The 21,944-nt window shown below is 31.1% G+C and overlaps 1 protein-coding gene across 3 annotated transcripts; it reads right to left on the minus strand.

The window, feature by feature from the left end:
• Window positions 1-18,492: 18,492 nt before the first annotated feature.
• On the minus strand, window positions 18,493-21,661 carry LOC106421396 (probable methyltransferase PMT1). 3 transcript variants are annotated; one of them, XM_013862245.3, is made up of 8 exons: window positions 21,370-21,661; window positions 20,857-21,226; window positions 20,613-20,777; window positions 20,348-20,530; window positions 19,683-20,277; window positions 19,436-19,548; window positions 19,123-19,343; window positions 18,493-19,039 (listed from the first exon to the last, which is right to left on the minus strand). In XM_013862245.3, the coding sequence occupies exons 2-8, from the start codon at window positions 21,097-21,099 to the stop codon at window positions 18,724-18,726; spliced, it is 1,836 nt and encodes a 611-aa protein (XP_013717699.1). In that variant the 5' UTR covers window positions 21,100-21,226; window positions 21,370-21,661; the 3' UTR covers window positions 18,493-18,723. The 3 variants fall into 3 exon arrangements, with proteins under 3 accessions (XP_013717699.1, XP_048618513.1, XP_013717700.1); XM_048762556.1 differs by having other exon boundaries at window positions 20,857-21,247; window positions 21,370-21,593; XM_013862246.3 differs by having other exon boundaries at window positions 20,857-21,143; window positions 21,370-21,582.
• Between the last annotated feature and the right edge of the window lie 283 nt (window positions 21,662-21,944).

Genomic DNA, 21,944 nt, shown 5'->3' on the forward strand with positions numbered 1-21,944 from the left:
TCTTCATAACTTTCAACAACTTTGTACGAGTTGGTGTAATTGTAAATCTTGGTGTAACTGTACAGCGTATAAGACTGCGACTAATATAAACTGTATCAATTACAAAGTTATTCTAAATTGAACTAAGTCGCACTTTTTGATTTGCAAAGTTCAACTAGTTTTGATTGTATCTTTTACATTTGCATTATGCTCTTTTATGGAGACAATGTTGTTAATAATAAATAAAGATTACTTTATAGAGAAAAACTAGAGACATTATATTATATGAAATGTATTTTACATAAAGCTAGTAAAAATAGATAAAAAGTACATGTCATAACTCATAAACACACAACTAATCTTCAATTGGCCAGTGGCCAGCGGTCAAGTGAATATCATTGCAGAAGTCCCAAGCTGCACATTGTCAGAAACAACGATTGCATGTCCACCGTGTTCTAGATCCATCTAAGGAGACTACAAACACCAGTTCTATTACTGCGGAGCACCAATAATCATGTGAGACGTTGGGATTTATTCTTTCCAGTAGAGACATAAACACCTCAGGTTTTTCGTAACCCCAATGGCCTGAGGATAACGAAGTCGTGATCATGTAATTCATCCGATCAACAAATTCACGACTAAAGCTAGGATAGTTGTGAACAAATCCTCTAGCATCAACACTAAACGCTAAGTTCAACATTCCATCTACATACTTGGCCCACAACAATCCTCTCTCACCAGCAAGACGGATTTTTTCCCTTCCTTCATCAAGTAAATGGAGGACGAAGAACTCATACACACCTCGCATGTAGATGGCCTATAGATTACCGGCTTGGTAGCACCTAATTCTGAATGTCCTTAAAGCATTAGCCTCATCAATCCAGTCATTCAAATTAAAGAGATCTGCAGATCGGTAGAAGTATTCTTCTCTGCCAATTTGATTGAACTCGGAGAAAGCAATTCTTGTACTACCGAAGTCCCGAAGATGGCTTGTTGCTACCTTTGAGAGAATTTTATGAAGCATGGAAGGAGGGAGAGAAGCCAAGTTACTGTTCGACATGGAGAGATATTTGTTTAATCAAGTAAATGGAGAGATTTTCGTTTTACTTATTTGGAGAAGGTGATAAACCCTTTTATAATGGGGATGATCCTCTAACCGTAATACACGTAGTATGGAAGTTCAACTGACGTGTAGAGAAAAGTATAAACTGAGTATTTATTACCCCACTTAAGGGTGATTTGATAGACGCCTCGAGAAGACACGAGTTCAGAAGACAGAACTTCTCAGTGCGCATGGGTTGGATTTGAAACTTTGAAAAACTCTAATTGATAAAGATATATAATTGTGTATAAGTAAGTGAAAGTAACTGATTTAGATTATCTAAATTTATGAAACTAAGCATAATTTTAAAATTTTAGATTGTCTCAATATATGAAACTATGTAAAACGTTAAGAAAATGAGATATTTTGTAACTTTATTTCATGTTATTTAATAAATGAAAATGCTAATATTTTGTAACTTTATTTCATGTTATTTAATTCTCGATTCATTACCCCAACTATTCTACAAGTTGTAACTCTTCCATTTAAGGGGAGACGGCGCGACAAGACACGAGTTCAGAAGACACGACTTCTCTCTCCTACAGTCGCATCTCTTGGAATTGGAACTGGAACTTTGTATAGCTTTAATTTATTAAGATTTATAACTATGTATAAGTAAGTGAAACTGAGTTATTTAGATTGTCTAAATTTATGAAACTAAGAAAAACGTAACAATTTAGATCGTATATATATTTGAAACTATGTAAAACTTAACGAAATTTAGATAGTGTCTTGTTATATTTTGATAGAAATGATCAGTATCCAAAACTTATTATACTTAGTGAATATATTTAATGACAGAAACAAGCAGTATAGGAGATAATAAATGTAAATGTTAGTATTTAGTTTGGGAAAAAACCTGTAATTAATTATTCAAGCATCGGCGTGTCATTCAAGGGTGATTTGATTGACTCCCCGAGAAAGCAAGACTTCTCTCACACGCCTTCTGACTGCAACAGTCGCATATCTGGAATTTGGAAATTTGTATAACTTTAATTTATTAAGATTTATAACTATGTATAAGTAAGTGAAACTGAGTTATTTAGATTGTCTAAATTTAAGAAACTAAGAAAAACATAACAATTTAGATTGTATAAATATTTGAAACTATGTAAGACCTAACGAAATTTAGATAGTATCTTGTTATATTTTGATAGAAATTTAGATAGTATCTTGTTATATTTTGACAGAAACTAGCAGTATATGAGATAATAAATGTAAATGTTAGTATTTAGTTTGGGAAAAACTTGTAATTAATGATAATGATGGACTCCGCGAATAACTGCATGTCTCGAATGAAAAAGTCTCTTATAATAATAATTACACTTGCATTTAAACGCCACAACACTACACCGTCTACAATCATCATTACCATTGCATTTAAACTCCAACACAGTATGTATAAGTAAGTGAAGCTAAGTGATTTAGATTGTCTAAATTTATGAAACTAAGGAAAACGTAACACTTATCTGGTAGATACAATGGGAGTGGTCTTCAACACGGAAGCCCATTTCGATGACCCTGCAAGTCCAAGGATGGTGTTTTACATAATGGAAAACATGTAAGTAGAAAGTAACATATGATCAAAGCAAAATTTATCTATACTGTAAAATTTATCTATACTATAATTTATCTGAATAGTGACAGTCAGATAAAATGTGTGGCAATTGGCGCTCATGCTTATGCCTTCCGGGATGGTCTTGAAAACATAAAGGGTCGTGGACAGGTGATTGTGGTCCTTAAGATGTGGAGGGTCTGGAAATTTTTGAGTAAGTGTAGTTTATGAGTATGTGATCCCTGCAAAATTTTTGAGTAAGTGATAGTTGAGTAAAACGATTACTAAACTCATTTACACAGGTTATTTTGGTCCTCTTGATCTATGGCTTGAGACAGAGGGTGGATTTTCTGACTTCAGTTTCAATCCGCGTTTGCCGGAGGTTGAGGAGTTCAGGCAGTCGCTACTAAGCAGTGACACTTATGTTCAGCGATATGGGGCTGTAGGTCTTTTGTAAATCTTGTTGTTCTCAATGTTTTCCATCTTCGTACTTGTCTTAAACTTGGTGAAACTTTGTTTAAATGTTGGTGAAACTATATCAAATGCTGATGAAACATCGTGGTTTTACCTTTTTCAATTTTCCAACTTCGAAAAAATTAGATGAACTACAAGTTTGTGCTCGTATAAACTGGTAAAAATTTGTGTTTTCACTTAATCAATTGTCCAACTTTGTAAAGCTTAGACAAAGTTGAAATTCGTTTTCGTATAAATAAGTCAGACTTTGTGTTACTTTCACTTTCTCAATTGTCTAACATCGTAAAAATTATAGAAACTTTATCGATAGATCAAACTACATAGTTATCCAACTTCGCATAACTTAGGAGAAACTTGCAAAAAACTTAGAAAAAACAGAAAGTAGCTGGAAGTCTCTTAGGAATTACTTCTTGTACATCATAATTCCTAGAACAAAAACGACAGCAAGAATAACACAACCTCCTGATATCTTTATCTTGGGCTCCATTATTTTGGGACCTTCACTGAGTTCGCTTTCACTCCTTATTGTTGCTTTGAGAAATTGAACTTCTTCTTCTAGCATTCGAACTTGGTTGTCCAACTGTTGTATCTCATCGGTGAAAGCTTCTTCAACCCATTTGAAGAAATGATTGTCGTTCTCAAGCTACAACGGATTAAACGTACCATTAAAACAAGAACGAGTAAGCCTTCAATTACAAAAGCTAAACGGATGTACCCTTAGTGACACCGCCGCATAGATACACCGATAATACCAGCGATATGGGTTTTGATTGGTTTTGGAGATGAGCTCGGTGATGCCCACCCCGCACCAACACTTACTAGGTATTCCCGGAGTTCGTACTCGTCTCCGACCACTGGTAGTGGAAGATGAAGCGGACATCTCCACTATTTCTCTCTCGGGGTTGGGGGGAGTTCGAATGGGAGAGAGATAAATTAGGGAAGAGAGAGAAAGGAGAAGATAGCGAATGGGGAAAACAAAAAAAAAGGTCTTTAATACTTCGATTAAACGATTTTGGGGTTTTATCAAATTTGGAAGAGGGAAATTCGAAATTCGAAAAGCTGGGCGGAAACTTTTATCCAAGGATTTTTGTGGTCGAAGTTTCACCAAGTTTTTAGTTTTACAGAAAACATCAAAGTTATACTTTTTAATTATTTCCATTTATATTAGTTATACTCTACTTGAATGACTGATTTTATAGTTATACCAATTATATTATGTTTCCTTGGTTCATTTCTCATACGATCATGTACACATAAACTTGATTTCCTACCAGTAGCAAATTTTAAAATGTAACAAGGTGAGTATTAACGAAAAAGATATGAGACCTCAGTGTATTTCCTAAATGATTGCTAACAAGCAATGAAATGAAATTTTTATAATTCTGATTAAATCATAATTTTAATAATAAATCACCATCTTATCTTATTACTTCCATGACTTATTAACAAGTTTAGAATTTACAATCATATTACTCAGTTTACTTATCGTAGCTATACCAGTAAAGGAAAACAGTTTCACTTGGTTGTACAACACACAAATACAAATTTCACCTCGCAGTGTTCCCATACGATAAAAACATCAAAACTGACAGCGAAAGGCTTACAACCTACTTTACATCAAAACTGAAAGCAAAAGGCTTACAACCTACTTCACATCAAAACTGAAAGCAAAAGGTTTACAACCTACTCCTCTTCTGTTTCTTCTGGGGGTGTTCGTCGTGTTCCAAACTAGTGCCCACATTCTCTTCTTCTCCATATCCACTCTCACGCTCGCTATAATTCCTACTACAAGAGCTTTCTCCAACTCTTGATAATTGCTTGGTTATTTGAACTATTTGCAATTCTTGGATGTCTTCCACATGCAAAATACTTCTTCTTTACTCTCTATCCACTGATGTTAGATAAACAAACACATCTTCATCATCCAAAATATATGATTGCCTCTCATGTTCCACTACCAATGAAATGTAACCCAAATTGAGCTTCTTCGTTAACGGATCTATTCTCATCTTCCTGCATATCCTCTCCTTCAACAATGAATAAGTGATCTCCTCCAAGGATGATGTCTTAAAGGATATAGCATACAAACGAGTATCGGTTGGAATCCATTCATAATCATCTCCAGCCTTCGAATAATGTCCATCATAATCAAAGTATATGTTCGTCGAAAAAAGACTCATTGTCTGCAATATAAAAAAATTAAACCATTAAAGTTATACATGGTTATACAGTTATACCATTAAAGTTATACTTCGTTATACCATGTTACATAGTTTTTTCAATAATCAGCCCGTATAATCTAACCAAGTTTCCCCAAGTTTCAGAGTTCTAGATGTTTCTCTGAAAACCAAACAGTAATCAGCTTTCTTTGATTCAATCGTCCTTTCTTTCCTGACATTCAATCATACAGTTGTTGATTATCCAATTGAGTAATAGACAGACCATCCACACTTTCCGATCCTTATACACAAATGAATAAGAAATTTTCCATTACTACGAATCGAGTCTTCAATTCCAAATTGTAATCATCTTTGATTCCCGACATGTAATTATACAGTTGTTGATTATCGAATTTCCTAATAAACAGACCATCCAAACTTTCCGATCCTCGACTAGTTCATACACAAATATGAAATCTTATATCCAAATCAGAATCCCTATGAATTGAGTTAATCATCTATGAGTGGTGGATGACGGTTCTAAAACGATGGGATTTGAGACATACCCTGCAAAACGGAATCAATAGCTCAATGATTCAACATCCAAGCGACGAAACCGAGTTAGCAATTCGATGATAGTGAGGAACTCGGAAGAACACCACGACGAGGACGAGAGTGGGTCGAGGGCGGGTTCGAGGGCAGTGGAGCCTCGAAAGAGGAGAGAGAGAAGAAGAATTCGATTAATTAATTGAATTTATTTCATTAATTTAAGTTTAAATCGGTCATGGGCACTTTCGACATTAACCACACTCCTAGAGAGTATCATAATAGACAAGAGTACGCCAGAATTCGTATGAGTATGCGAGAATATTTTTTGCCTCATTAAGAGCATCTGAGATTATTTCCCAAGAGATTATGACTTTTAAACCATATAGATTTATTTAACGGTGTAATTTTAGTATATTGTATGGAAATAAATCTATAAGATTAAGTTTAGAGTTATATAAATTTATTCTAAATTTAAGATAAAACAAAACATAAGTAATAAAATTATTGTTTTTATAGTATAAAATATGAATGTAAAATAAAACGAAACATATGCAATAAGATGATAAAATGCTAGATGAAACAAATTATAAAGAAACACACAAAAAAAAAACTGATAAAACCACACAATTGATGTGACACTGTTTCCAGCTTGCAATTATTTAGAAGTCTTTCACCTTAATTGTCCACATAGATTTCTTTAGATTGATATTTAAAACCACACAACACAAAACTACATACTCAGGGATAACTTTCACCTTGATTTTCCACATAGACTTCTTTGGCTTCATATCAAAGATGAAATCCATGGTACTTTCTTTTTGATACGTAGAAAAATGGTAGGCTGTAGTGTCGATGAATTTCCGTCCCTTGATATATATAGGATCACTTATAGGGTTTTGCTTATGAAAAATTAGAGAGTCAAGGATTTTATCTGGTGTAAATAAAACCGTGTGAATTCCTAACTTTTAGTAAAAAAAGTTTAAATTATGGAAAGTAATATAATTAAGAAATCAACATTGATGAAACAATATTAACGTTGTGTAAATTCAAAGATCTATCGAATATTATTAGATTGAATAATTGTATGATTCCTTAATTTTAGAGTCTTGGCCGAGAAGCTAAAGAATTAAATGAAATTAGTCATAATTTGATGTACCACAAATTGTTATAATTTCCATACGAATACAGATCTGAGTCAAAACTTTCCTATAATAATTCTTTGATTAATATTATGCGAATATATAAAGGGAAGTAATGCCATATATACATTCAATGATTTGTATATGTATAATGGGAGTTTAGTTTCTATATGGTCGACCACTTTTGTATAGTTTAATAAGATTAGTCAAACATGGGAGTTTAGTTTCTATACTGTCGACCACTTTTATATACATGAGATTATAGTTTACATTATAGTTTATCACTCTTTTGATTTCAATACGGTTGCCACTTTTTATTTTTTATATACATGAATATTTTATAGTTTATATTATTAGTCAAACAGTTATTATGCATCTCGTAATATCTCATTTCGATAATATGAGATACCGTGCAAGAATGAGAATCACATCACGATAATGCAATAAAAACAATCTCAAATATCGCATGAAATATAAGTGATATATGTATAATCCGTTTGAAACAATTCCAGTATATAATAATATGCAAGTTGATGACCAATGGCACTATAAATAATTAGTCTAGTAAAAAAAGGGTTATTCACTAAAGGCTACGAGGAAGGTTCTCATGATGACTCCTAAATAATGATAAATGATAATAACACGTGAAGAAAATGTTTATTTTTAAGAATGCTTTTCAAATAATACGAAGGGGATACAAAACTACACCTTTTCATGTGATAATCACTTTGAGTCATTTAAATGTAAGGAAAACGTGTATTGTATATAAGTGATAAAATTTATTTCTAAGATTTCTGTTAATAAGATCTCCGGATAAAAAAATAAGATATATTTTGAAAAAAATCCATGAAACTTTATTTTGCTAAATGAACTGCTCTTTGAAAATAAATGTACTTGGCATCTGAAATTTTTATGCGCCACAGCATTACGAATTTGAAAATAGGAAGAAAATAAGCAACATTAATTTATCTTTAGGAAAAAAAAACATTTTTGAAGATTGAAGAGGATAAGGGTTTGGTTTTCAGTTTTCACAATCTTTGAAGGGCTTTGAGGTGGGGAAGAATAACGCGGGGGACCATTTATGTGTTGCCAGACTTTGTGTAGGTATCAAATTCATATTTTTCAAAATAAATTAAATGTGTTGAACTAATTATAAAAATGTAGATGTATCACAAGTTGTGATTCACAACGTCATGTGTGTAATTGCAGTGGTTCCAACAATAGTTAATACGAAAAAGAAATAAAAAAAAACAATATAGAAAAGGTTCACCTAGATTTTAATTGGTAGTGTCATTATCATATGTATAGGTTTTCTACATATAATTATTAAAAATTGCGGTACTTGTTGACAATGGTTATGTTGGTATCTAAGTAAACTTTTTTTTTTTATGAAATATTAAATTTATTGATCATCGTAAAAAAATAATAGTTATCTGAAATAGTAAAGTTGAAGAGAAATTCTCCACATGCCGCCACCTCATCTCTCATATCTCCATATTGGGCCACGTGTCGAGTAAAGAGATAGCTTCTTTTTTTCTTGCCTCTAATTCGCGGAGTAATCGCTGGGCTTTCTGTTGATTCATTGGGCCATCAATATTTTGATTTTTTTTTGGCATGTTCGTGTTTAAGGTTTGGTGTGCCCTCTTCTTCAATTCGACGTCGTGTTCTTCCATCGTCTCCAACTACGTTTGTAACTTCTTTTCTTTTCCTTAAACTCAAGCTTTAATACAATCATTAAGTTCCACCGCACCTCTCTTCCCACTCTGTTTCATTTATTCCCATTAACGAGTGTCGTCTGTAACAGATCCAAGGTCGACTTATAAATAAGTGTTTTTAGAGCGATGAAGATCTACACCATCGAGATATCTTATAGCTTAAACAATCCGACACATCCCATTCAAATATGTCGTCTTCCTATGTTCTTTTTGCCAACTTAAGAGCGGTCCGTTACTCAAACACGGCGCATGTGCGCCTTTTGAGATTCTGGGAAGCTCAGGAAAGGTGGAGAGCTTATGAGTGTCGACATGCTTCTTATCGATGAACAGGTAACTTTGATAACTCTCTGTTTCTTATTTCTTTCAATTATGCATTTCACAAACCTCGATGTGTAAATGTTTGGTTCGTTCTTGACGTGTTGTAGTCTACACTCATCCACAAGACCATCAACTTGATCCAGAGTGGAAGATGATCAGGCCTGATCTCGGGAGGATAGAGAAATTGGTGCTATGCAATGCCTTTGATGATGAAGATAAGCCTTACCTTCCAAAGGTTTGCTTTTGTGCTTTTGTATAATTTTTTGTGTCGTTCTATTAGTTCTTTTGATTCTCTATGTTCGAAGCATAATTTTCTATCAATTTGTTTTTCTTCTTCAACATGATTAGATTAGTTGAACACAACCAACACTAAAGTGGTATTTTTCTGTTTTTCTTCAGGATTGTTCAATTATAAATATGCTAGCAAAAAAAAAAATCATTCTTCCCCTCCTCAGCCTACCAGAAGCGACCTCCTTCGTTGATGTCTTATTTATGCGCCACCGCTCTCCTATGACCATACCACTAAACAGCAACAACATCAACCAGCCTCCGAACGCATCTCCACTTCTCACTACAAGCCTCCCCTCTATAGATATAGCACGGTACCATAGTTCTATCGACTGTCTTAATTTGTATTTACGGTCTTCTTTCATGATTTTGATATTTGGTTCCAAAATCTAGCCCGAGAATCTTAGAGAGCATGTCAAAGAAGGAAGTAAGATATGCAATTTCTTATGAATCTGATGTGGACACTTGACACAACCGAAAGGAGAAACACTTCTTTTAACCCCTTTCGATATGACACAACTCGCACAGTACTCAGTCACTCATTTCTGTTTCTCTATGATTCTTCCATTTATGAGAAATAACTTGCACAAAACGTTTGTTGGTTGTTTAGTCTTCACGAGAAATACTTACTCCTCCACTTTTTGGTAATTTTTGAGGAAAGTGCGACGAGTATTTGGATGTGCTTAAATTTTCTTATGGTATTGTTTATTTGGTTTTGTTGAGCAGGGTATCTACTTACACAATTGAAATGTGATGATTGCTTTATCGTAGTTCCTTTTCTGTGAAGTACTAAATAGGGCAATATAAAGTCTCAGTTTTTAAGACAAAGACCATAGCTGAAATTAGGCATGTGATGTTTATTACTAATACAAGTCTAGGTGACCAAAATCACGAGGAAAACCAAACAATGAGTATTTATTTATCTTTTTATTTTTATAGAAAGTTCGGGAAAATACTTTACAGTAAGTCTATATATTAAAAACTGCACTATTATTTAGCTTTTTGGAAAAACTCTTATTTATAAGTGACAAGATTACTAAATTATTCAATTTAAATGTGTACTACAATCTTAATAACTAAATTAACAATTTTAATGAAGATTATAAACTATGTGCCAAAGGTAATAAATAATAAATATATATTTTCAAAACATAATAAATAAATATGTACTATTTATAAACACTAAGTTTTTAATAATTATTGTATGTAGTCCACATTTTAAGATTAATCTTATATCGTAATTAAAAATTAATAATTGCCAATCAAATAATAAGCAATTTGGCTATTACACTTTCAAATTGTCATGCATATGTTAAAACTTAAAGTGTTGTGCATATATCATAGATAACCTCAAAATCAACTATGTAGAGATTAATTTCAAATTAATAGATCTTTATATCATTGATACATTTAAAAAAAAAAATAATATTTAAAATGTTGTAAATTACAAAACCAACGAAGTAATATTAATATTAGAAAAGCGCCGGAAAACCACTAGTTTATAAATAAACTCTAATAACAGAAATTTTGCTATTTTAAACTCCTAATTTTGCTCAATGCGAGTACTGAACCAAAGTTGCATCAACCCCAATAGCCATTTCTTCTCATAATAACGAGTAGATAAAATTCGTTGCTGATGGTCTTCTCGATCATCTTTGCGAGTTGGTTCGCTTGTCGACTTGTGTATGACGTCTCTCGTTTCTTTCGCGCCAGATATAATAGACAGTGACTTGCAGCGCTAATTTCAGAAGAATAGAAGCAAGTCTATCATGTGCTGCACTGAGTATACGAACCAAAATATCTGTCCAATCAGGCGAAGGTGCTAGTCGAAGTAAAGAGCCAGTAAACTGCAACCAGAGTCCATAAATATATAGACATACAAAAAACAAGTGATCTCTTGATGCATCTGGTTCACTACAGAAAGGACATCCTTGTGTTATCTCCCACACTCTCATTCTAGTCCTCGTGGAGAGCCTATTATTTACAGCCAACTAAATTATAAAAACATATCGAGGCACTCCTTGTTTAAACCAAACCAACTTAGACCAAGGCACCTTGTTATGGTGGGTACGAATCATGTCCTATAAGCAGATAATTCTTTCCTATACTACTCCTCTCCTCTTTTCCATTTCGCTACATCATCTTCATTTTGCGCCTGAACTAATGGAAACCTCCATCACATGCGAAAGAACTTACTCAATGTTGCTATCTCTTGTGTTATGAAATCTCCATTGATGATCAACTAAGACATCAGCAAGCTTTGCATTCCTCACAATGCCAAGCTTTTGAGTTCCTCTTTCCCCAAGCCTTTAAGCAAACATTAAGTACTATGTTCAGTGAGATGAGTAGAAAAACTTATACATATACAGTAGTAAGCATTGAAAATTTTAAGTCAATCATTTTAGCTAAATATATTTTTTTCTTTATAAGATGATTTGTTTTTCAGTTAATTGATATTCATGTTACTGAAGAATATTTTAATTTCCAGCGAAGATTATTTTGAATTTTATATAAATATTCAAAATCTTAATCCAAGTAGACGGAAAAAGGGTAGAGCCGTAGGATTGTCTAATCCGGATTTCGGTTCAGTTTTTTTTTTGGTTTTTTGTTATTTTGGGTTATAAGAAATAGCTACCATATTAAATCCGTATCTATTTTGGTTTGATTCAATTTATATACCGTCAGTTTTTGGTTTTAAAAAAAAAATATATATATTTTTTTTTGTCGGGGAGGTTATCTATATATATATATATATATTTTTTATAACATTTAGTGAATTTTACTTTATATGATTATATATCGGCTAAATAAAAATAAAGACATTTTGGTTTTTAAATAGATTATTTTTTACTTTTTATTTTAAAACTTAAAAAAATAAGTAAACATATTAAGTTACTAATAATAGTTTTTATAGAATAAATATAAGAATAATTAATAATCCATATATTACCAGATAACTAAATATTAGCACACATTGTCAACAAAAAAGTAAAAAAATATGTTTTTTTTTTATAATTTGATAACTTGAAAAATAACTTTAAAACTAAAACAAAATTTCAAATTATTTAAATTAACATTTTAAGTATGAAGATCATATCAATAAAATAAATTATGTATATATTACTAACTAAGAGTTTTCCTGCGTCATGCGCATAAATCATAAATAATAATTTTAATATAATTTTATTTTTTTTTAAAACAAAATTTTAATTAACATTTAAACATTATTATTTTTACATTTTAACTTCATCTATTTGAAAAAACCATAATTTTTTTTGTAATCTTATTTCTTTTAATTTGGTTTAACTATTTCAATTTGAAATTATTTAAATTTCAGTAGGGTTAACATTACATTTTATAAAATAAATTTTTATTATTTATATTGTATTTAATTATTTTTATTTTAAAATATATCTATTATCACCTAGTTTTAAATATATATATATATATCTGCTTATATATATGTCGTTGCAACTCTTCTCCATATTAGATAAAAATACCAATCACAATCGCAATGTTCAAGAATTACTACATAATGGAAAAATGTAATAGATTTATACGTACACTTTTTTTTTAAATGACATAAAACGATTCAATATATTATGTTATTAAGAGCTAATAATAGTTTCAAATCTCTTCCATTGCATGTTAACCATGTTTATTGTTTCCATAATTATCAATGCAATTATAGTCGACGATCATTTTATGATAGTTTAGATTCAAGGCAACACAATTTAATACATTACCATTTCGATTTTTCCCATAATATATGATTCAAATTTGAATTGTCAATCACATGATCAAATAAATTATTGTCAATGGCAATGTTAGCGTGATAATGGAAACAAAATTGACGTGAAAAGAGGAGTTTCCTATATAAGGGATTTAACGGATATTGCATCGTTGTTATTTGAATACGGTTTCATCACGTCAAAGTTATTACGAATACATGATTGTCCATCGTTGATTTATACATATTTTTTGCAACAGAGGATATTTTTACATTAAATTTGCGTGACCAGATCATATATTGCTTTAAAAAAAAATATATAACATATTTATGAAGTGAACAATATTTAATTCAATACTCTTTTTCAAAATACTGTGACAGATATTCGTTGAAGAGATCGTTTGATTTTGTGACAGACTAAGTGCAACATTTTTACATCAGATTCGAAAAAATAATTCTCAAACATGTAATATATTGCTTTAAAAATATTTATAACAAAGCTATGAAGTGAACAATATTAAACTTAGAATTCTTTAAAATCAATTTGTTTTTTTTATATTTTAATACTTCGAAGATCATGATCAAATTATGCATAAATCTATGCAATATTTCGACCAATCATAAAACTATGCAATATTTGAAACTGCATATATGTTCAAAATTATTAATCTTAGTTAGAAAAGCAATTAAAATCTACAGTAATTTAGGAAAATACATTAAATTTCCCTAAACAATTCATAATATTTGATTATGACTTTCATCTGATGATTAATTATCATTTCCTTAAACAATGCATAATTGATACAATCAAATTATTAATTATCAAAATCATCGGAAAAAAATCAAGGATTTGGCCAGTTTAGATTTTACAAATGTATCAATCAGATCTTAAATTTTGGAGTCAAGTGTGGAATCAATTCATAATTGATTTTCTTCCGATGATTTCGAAAATCAAGTCAATATTTTTTCTTTGGCCTACAAACAGTTTAATGCTTTGATTGACAAGGTTTACTTCCTCAGATTTCCGTATTTTATACGTCCCAAATTTAAGCTATTTCTATATGGTTTGAATTAATTCCCTATTTATGGTATAAATATTTGTAATTTATAAGCTATAGGGAATGTGAATATTTGATCATATACTACAAACATATTAATGCCATCGGCTAACTTTATTTCCTCAGATTTCCTTATTTTACAAATTAAATTTATTTGGGATTACCTAAGAATATGGATACTGAATATTCTCTTTCGCCATAATGCAAACCTTGCTGTACAATACTATTTATCAAGTTTATAATCAATTCATAATCTTCACTAAATGAATTTTTAAAACTATCAAGTAATTTACCTGAGAAACACGTTTCCATATACGATTCAAGATCCAAATTTTGCCTAATTTGAGAGCTGTGTTTTTTAAAACAGCATGTGAAAAGACCAGTTTTAAAGTAAATTATACAGAAAGTATGGAAATATTAATTAGTAAATATTTGCTACTATAGTTTTGGCTATTTGTTTTCATCATTAAAAATCTATATAAATACGCAGTGTCTGCAACACAACTCCTCACCACATCACTCTTTCTGAATCATCATTAACAAAACCAGTACACCAATGGTGGACTTTATAGGATTGTAAACGAAGAGTTTTGAAAATACTTTTCACAGCAGTCGTAGTTTTCTTAGTTTTTTTATTTATTTTGTTTCTTTATTATATAGGATATGCTTTCACATTTTATTTTATTTTATTTTATTGCATATGTTTCGTTTTATCTTATATTCATATTTTATTTTCTGAAAGCAATAATTATATTGCATATATTTCATTTTATCTTTATTTCATAATTAATTTTATATAAGTTTTTGTTTACTCTTATAGATTCATTTTCACGAACTATACTTCAATCACACAAAACAAATAACACAAGTTTTAAAAAACTTTGAAGCTTACTTTATTTACATATCCACAATTTTGTTGAATCCCTTAACATAAATAACATGTAATATTTGTGTCTATGACTTTTACATTTCTAATATCTATATATTCAAACTTATAATTTCTTTAAGTTTTCTCACCCCGCGCAGGGCACGGATGATCACCTAGTTAGTTATTATATTTGATAGCCTTGTCAATAAATAAATATTTGTATGAAAATTTTACATTAAGGGTGATATATGAATAGTCACTACTATGTTAAAAAATATTTATAAGGAAAACTGTACATGTCCCAATTAAATTGATGTCATGTCATATTTGTAAAAATCATGTTATGTTTTTTGTTAATATTAAATGTGGTTATGACACATATTAAAATAGTTTTACAGAGTACAAAGAATGTTTAGGAGATTATATTATATAATTTACATATAATTGTTTTTTGTAAGCTGCCCCATCTACATAATTTACATATAATTATGCTACTATATTTAAATTAATCAGTTTATTTGGTTTATTCAATTTGAAAATCCAAATCATTTTTTCTATTTCGGTTTGGTTCAGTTTGAATTGGTTTAATTTTACCGGATTGAACCCCCAAGTGGAGGTATATGTATGATATCACAAATCCCACCATATATCTTCCATCATTTTTTTGACATCATATTTTCTATCATTTATCATTTAATTATATACTCGATTATATATCTCTATTATATTATTTGAGAAGTCAGTTTCTTATGTGTCGTGCTTACGTTAACTCTCACGATGCTTGATTACACTGATACCCTTAATGAATTAAAAAATATTACATTTAAATACTATTATTGAATTTTTAATTTAGTTTCCTTTTTAAATTTTTTCAAATAACATATATAATTAAAAGGAAACATTTATAAAGTTTAAAAAATGAAAATATATGTAGATATATAATATGATTTCATTAAAAAGGAAAGTGCACAAAATAGAAATATTCCATTTAAATAATATTTTTAAAATATAATTTTGAAGTAATAAAATATTTTCTATATCTATATTTGTTTATATGAAAATATATATTTGCATATAATGTGATTTCATAAAACAACATTCACAAACATAAGCTTGATATTAGAAAAAGAAATATTATTTCTTTTAAAACATAATTTTAAACAATACAAAAAATATATTTTTTCAAAGTAATAGACATAATTGTTTTTATATATCTATCTATTTTCTTACATGATTACATAAAAAAATTAAGTAACATAAACTGATATATATTTAATTGACTAAAAACAGTTTATAATTAGTATTATTGAAATATTTTATTTACTTTTTCATATATTTAGTTTACTATAGTATCTATTCAATTACAGCAAAAAAAAAATAATTAAATTTTACTTATATAAGATGATTTTTAAAATACAATCACACAATTTTTTTTAAACTTCTTATTTTTAAGAGATACTAGAAAAAAGAATTAACAATAAATATATTTTGATCAAATAATTACAAAATATTTTAAAATAACATAACATTATATACTTTAACGAGGTAGATATATTATATTTTATCGTTATTAAAAATTGTTTTTTTCATAATATTAAATTCGCTTTTAAATTTTTTTTTTTATGTTTGTGGAACATAATATGACTATAATTAAAATACAAAAGTAAATTTGAATTCTCATTTAAGGATTACTTAAAATAAACTTCAGTTTACTATTTAATATATCTAAGACATAAAGTTATTTAGACTTTATAAAATATTTTAAATATTGATATGTGTTCCAAAAATATATTAGTTACTTATGTATGTAACTTCATATTGATCATCGCTTTATTTTATGATATTTCTTTTTGAAAAAAATCAACATATAATTTGAAAAATATTATGAAACTACATGCACATTTAAACGATAACCAAAATTAATTTGATTTTACTTAATGATAATAAAAAATAATTGTACTTCAGTTTGAATATGAAAGAATATATATAACTCAATATACTCACAACATTAGTGACTCGACTAATCTAATTTATATCTAAAATCATAGATTTAACTACAATAAGAATAACTAATTTTATAATAATAATTTATTTTATATATGTAAATTATAGGATGACTCAAAACATATTAATAAATGAAAATAAAAATATTAACCAACTGTTATAATTTAGTTCTTTTGTAAAATTTATATATATGCATGAGAGTGTAGAATATTATCGTTATATTAATTTATGTAATTTGGAATAAAACACTTTAGTTTAATTTATTTCATTCTAATCACAATATATCTTAAGTTATACATCAACTTCATTAAATATATTTACATATCTAAGACAACAACCAAAGTAAATGCAAATAAGAAAATTAATCATAATTTTAATATATTTAAAATAAAAAATATTATAGTTGAATTAAGAGAAATATATCCAATCTAATATACCCAAATGATAACTAAATTGACTGTAAAAACAACAAAATCGACTAGATATAACATATCTAAAATCATATGTCTAATTAAAGTAATATATTATTATTAATATAAATTGTGCATACAAATTATAAGTTAATTTAAAATTAAAAATAAATAACAATCAATTATTATAATATATTTATTTATAAATATTTATATCCTTGCATAAGCACAGAAAAATCACCTAGTAATATATTATAATATATACAAAAAATAATGAAGAAAGAAATTGTTTTCGAAATCTAATGTAGTAATGGATGTTATTGTCATGCACTCAAGGCTATTTAATTTGAATATCAATTATTTGGATAGAATATATAAAAAAGGTGGGGGCATAAATCATGGGAGTTAACTTAGAGAAGTGGACAACAGCTTCAACTTTGTGTCCACGAGACAAAAACTTGTAGAACACTTTCACATGTTTAGTTTTCCTTTTGGACCAATAAAATGTTCTAATCATCAAATGCAATTATACTTAATTATTTACTTTTTCATCTCGTAAACTAATCATTATCGTCAATTTTGCTTGGGACAACCTAAAGATTTCTTCCAACAACAGTAAAGTTACTTGTGAGTTATAATGGGGGCTAGATAAGTAACACGCATGCCTTTTGTTCCTCCTATCACGCTTTTTCTCTCTTTTATTCTTTCATTCTATATTAATCACTGAGTGCTAAAGATTTAGCTTCAAGGAGATTATTGCTCATCATCAAATGCTTTGGGATTGAGTTTTATGAAGTTTTTAATCACAACAAGATTCAGTATATAGTACTCCCTCCTTTCCTCAAAGATACATATTTTAGAAAAAAAAATTGTTTCAAAAAGATTCATTTTTTACATTTTCAATACACGTTTTATTAACTAATTGCAAACTTCAAAAAACTTAATTGCACTAATTAATTTTTATTGGCTTAAAATTATGGGAAAAAAATAAACACAAAAAATTTGCAAATTTAATGTGTTTTATTAAAATGTGTGAAAAACTAGAATATGATTTTTTTAGGAAACAAAGGGAGTAGTAAATTTTAGCGTTAAATAGTGAATCATTGAATTCTATAAATCTATTAACCAATGATTGAAATTAAACTGCATCAAAAAAAAGTTTTAATTGATAGGAAACTGAGCATCTCTACTGAACCATACAAACAGCATATATGAATATGTAAAAGAAAGAAATATTAAAAAGAAAACAAAACGTTAAACCGCTATAAAACGAATTTTTAATCGTTGTATGCTTTGATTAGATTCTCCCAACAAAGATATCTATTGCGAATCTCGTTTTTTCATGTTTGGATGCAGTTTCTGGCCATCATGATGATCACTCGAGATCTCTGAGGCTTTCACTTGTCAACCAGAGCTTCTTCTGGACAATGAGAATGACATCCGAGTCATGGTCTGAATCCGAGGCTGCCTTGGTTTCAACTGCTTCCCAATGCAAAGCCTTGAGATACTTCTTCACAAGATCAACTACAGATTGTTTGTCCGTTATGAGTATGAACCCGCTTGGCCTAAGTATACGATCCATCTCCAACAACAGATCCTCTGCGCTGCAACCTCTCTTCTTGACATCAGAAATGATGTCCCAAGCATGGAGTAGATCGTAAGTCCTTGGGTAAGTTGAGAAGGCTTCACACCTGCCATATAATCATATAATATTAAGGAGCAAAGATATAAATAGATTATGATAAAGTGAAGAGGTTAAGGAAGAGAAACTAACCAGCTATGAACAGCACCCATCAGGCCTCTGTCGTATATCAGTTTAAGCGTGTTAGGCCCGTCTTCAGGAACGACATTCATAACCCAAACGTCTTTGTCATTCAGAGCAGCAGCAAAGGAACCCATGTTTGCTTTCATGTCCATTATGTTCCTCACGGTGTCTGATTGAATTACAGGAGTCAAGAGATCCCAGTAAGCATCTACCCTACGCCTCCAAGTTTCCTGTATGGGGAAGAAATAGCATAAGGTTACTACAGTTTCTATATCACCGAAGCTTCAAATTGCAAGAGCTAAGATCATGGGATTAAACATACCGTATCCTTCTCAAACATGTCGGCGGAATATCCAAAATCAGCTAGCCGAGGAGGAGGAGAGGTTAATCGAGCTGGCCATGGAGCCAATCCACTTCCCTTGGTTTTGTGGTCATCTAGTGGAAAAAAGGAAATTTGTTTCAGTGGGCATATGTTCTCAGATATGCTATATCAAACACATGTGAAGTTACTTAAAATATAACTTATAATCTCTGTTTTCGAAAAGGAAGAGGGCAAATGAAAACTTTACGTTCACTGTATTGACTGATGCATGCTTCCATGTTTACACCATACACAGCATCAGGGTCACTGTCAGAGTTACATAGAGGAGGCTGGGTTCCAGGTTCTCTTTCCTGATAACAATCGTTTGTCATTGGTTTCTGCCAAATCACAGTTTGGTTCCTTTTAGCAGCTATGGTCCAACACATACGCTCCACAAGAGCACTCATTTCTCTCCATATTCTGAGATCCTCCTCGTCTTGTGCATATGCTTCTGGAGACGAATATGCGAAATAACCACCAGGTCTCAGTACCCTGTCTAGCTCGAGAAGAAGAATACCGTCTCTTTGGAGCCAGTCGATTCGGCAACGTGAACAATGTGCAAGCTCAAAGGATCTGCTTGGGTATGGGAGCCTCTTTGTTCCAAGAACGCCGAGGTATGCAGGAATCCCTCTCTCAAGAGCGAACTGGATTTGGTTCTGATGCACATCGTTTGGTGCCAAGGACATGGTCATAATATCTGATGCAAGAAGGTAACCACCGAAACTCGCAACACCACAGCCGACATCTAGAAACGTCCTAAGTCTTCCCCCATTGTTCAAAATGTTGTTCGGAAAGTTAAGCATCTGCAAAAGTTTCGAGAATAGCATCAGTACATATCTCTGTTCCACATAAGATCTAGTCACAGTGCCTTACATTTGCCATGGATGCAATGTACTTATCAGCACCATAGTGGAAATGAGTGCCTCCACCAGGGAAATTGATTTTATCTCCTTTGACAACCATCCAGTTTTGGTCAGACTTCTCATGAGCAAGGTGAGTATGAGGAATGTTCACTTTCCAAACTTCGTCTCTGCTTTTGGGCCACTTGATGGGAACCTAAGACATATGAAAACAGCGTGAGGAAATGTACTCAAGAAACATGCCAAGACCAACAGATATAGAAGAAACTGAAACTCACATTATAACCAGGAGGAGGAGGAATCAAGCAGTTAAACCTCCTTTCAGGAGGAGGGCAGTGGCGTTCATAATGCTCCATCAAAGACAAGTCAAGCTTCAATCTCATCTGGTAAATGAGATTCCTGTCTAAGCAAGGAATAAGCTCCGAGTGCCGGTCATCACACACCTTTGCAAGTCAAGAAAAAAATGTAATTAGAAAACGAAATGGAAAAAATATATTTAAAAAGTGTCTTTAAAGAAATCACAGGAAAACTTCTTGGTGTGAAGCCGTTGGCATCATCATCTACATAAAAGGAAGTAGAAGAAGCCTCGTCCTTCTTGGTAACATCATCATCACCAGTCAAGCCAAGCTTCCTCCCATACTCAATAGCGGAAGCCCCATGGTTAGAGGAGCCAAAGAAGAGATATACAAAAACAAGAACAACCGCTGCGATGCAGACCAACACGATCACAGGCTTCTTTTTCCCTCCATCTGATCTTCCCCTCATCGCTCTTTCTTTTCGTGATGATTCACAACTCCAAACGAGAGATTCTACAAGATTTGATCAACAACTCCAAATGTTTCGATTGATCAATGAATCTAAAACAATGATTCTGAATCGACGCGATTTGGATCTGAAATGAGAAGAAACCAAACTGAGACGAGCAATGAGATTCCTTATCATCAACAAGTATCGAAGTTAGAAACAGAGACTGATTAAACCTAGTTACCGGCGAAAGAAGGAATCAGGGGAACGTAAATGAAGAGAGGAACTCACCAGTAGCTCTTAGATTCGGAAGAGGAAGGCAAGGGACCAGGATCAAGATCAAGGCAGAGGGAGAGGGATCGAAGAGAGTGGAGCGAGAATCGGATCTAAGAAGTTGCTTTTTCTATATTAGTGAGAGTCTATATTGGGAAACCAAACCAACTTTCTCTTCTCTTCTCTTCTCTTCTCGCAGCGAAGCGGCAGAGTGTGAGAAGAGATTTAGAGAGACAAATCGCGTCATGGTCGTTAATTTTGCATTGAATTTTTATTCTTATTTTTTATTTGATCTTATTTTTTCGTTAATTTTTGTGTGTGTGTCGGTGGTCTTTTTTGTTTTTGTAACATGACAATTGATAGGGCTGAGCATTTTAACTTGGATCCGAAGATCCGAACCAGAACCGACTCAAAAATATCCGACCCAGAACCGGATAAAAAATTTACAAGTATCTTTTTGGGTCTAAATTTTTTTACCCGAAAAAACCGGAACCGAAAAGGAACCGACCCGAATAGACCCGGATCCGAAAAGAACCGATCCGAATAGATCCGACCCGATAAGAACCGATTTGTACCTGAGTTAAAAACATGTA

This window comes from Brassica napus, chromosome C7 (assembly GCF_020379485.1).
Source record: "Brassica napus cultivar Da-Ae chromosome C7, Da-Ae, whole genome shotgun sequence".
Taxonomy (NCBI): Eukaryota; Viridiplantae; Streptophyta; class Magnoliopsida; order Brassicales; family Brassicaceae; genus Brassica; species Brassica napus.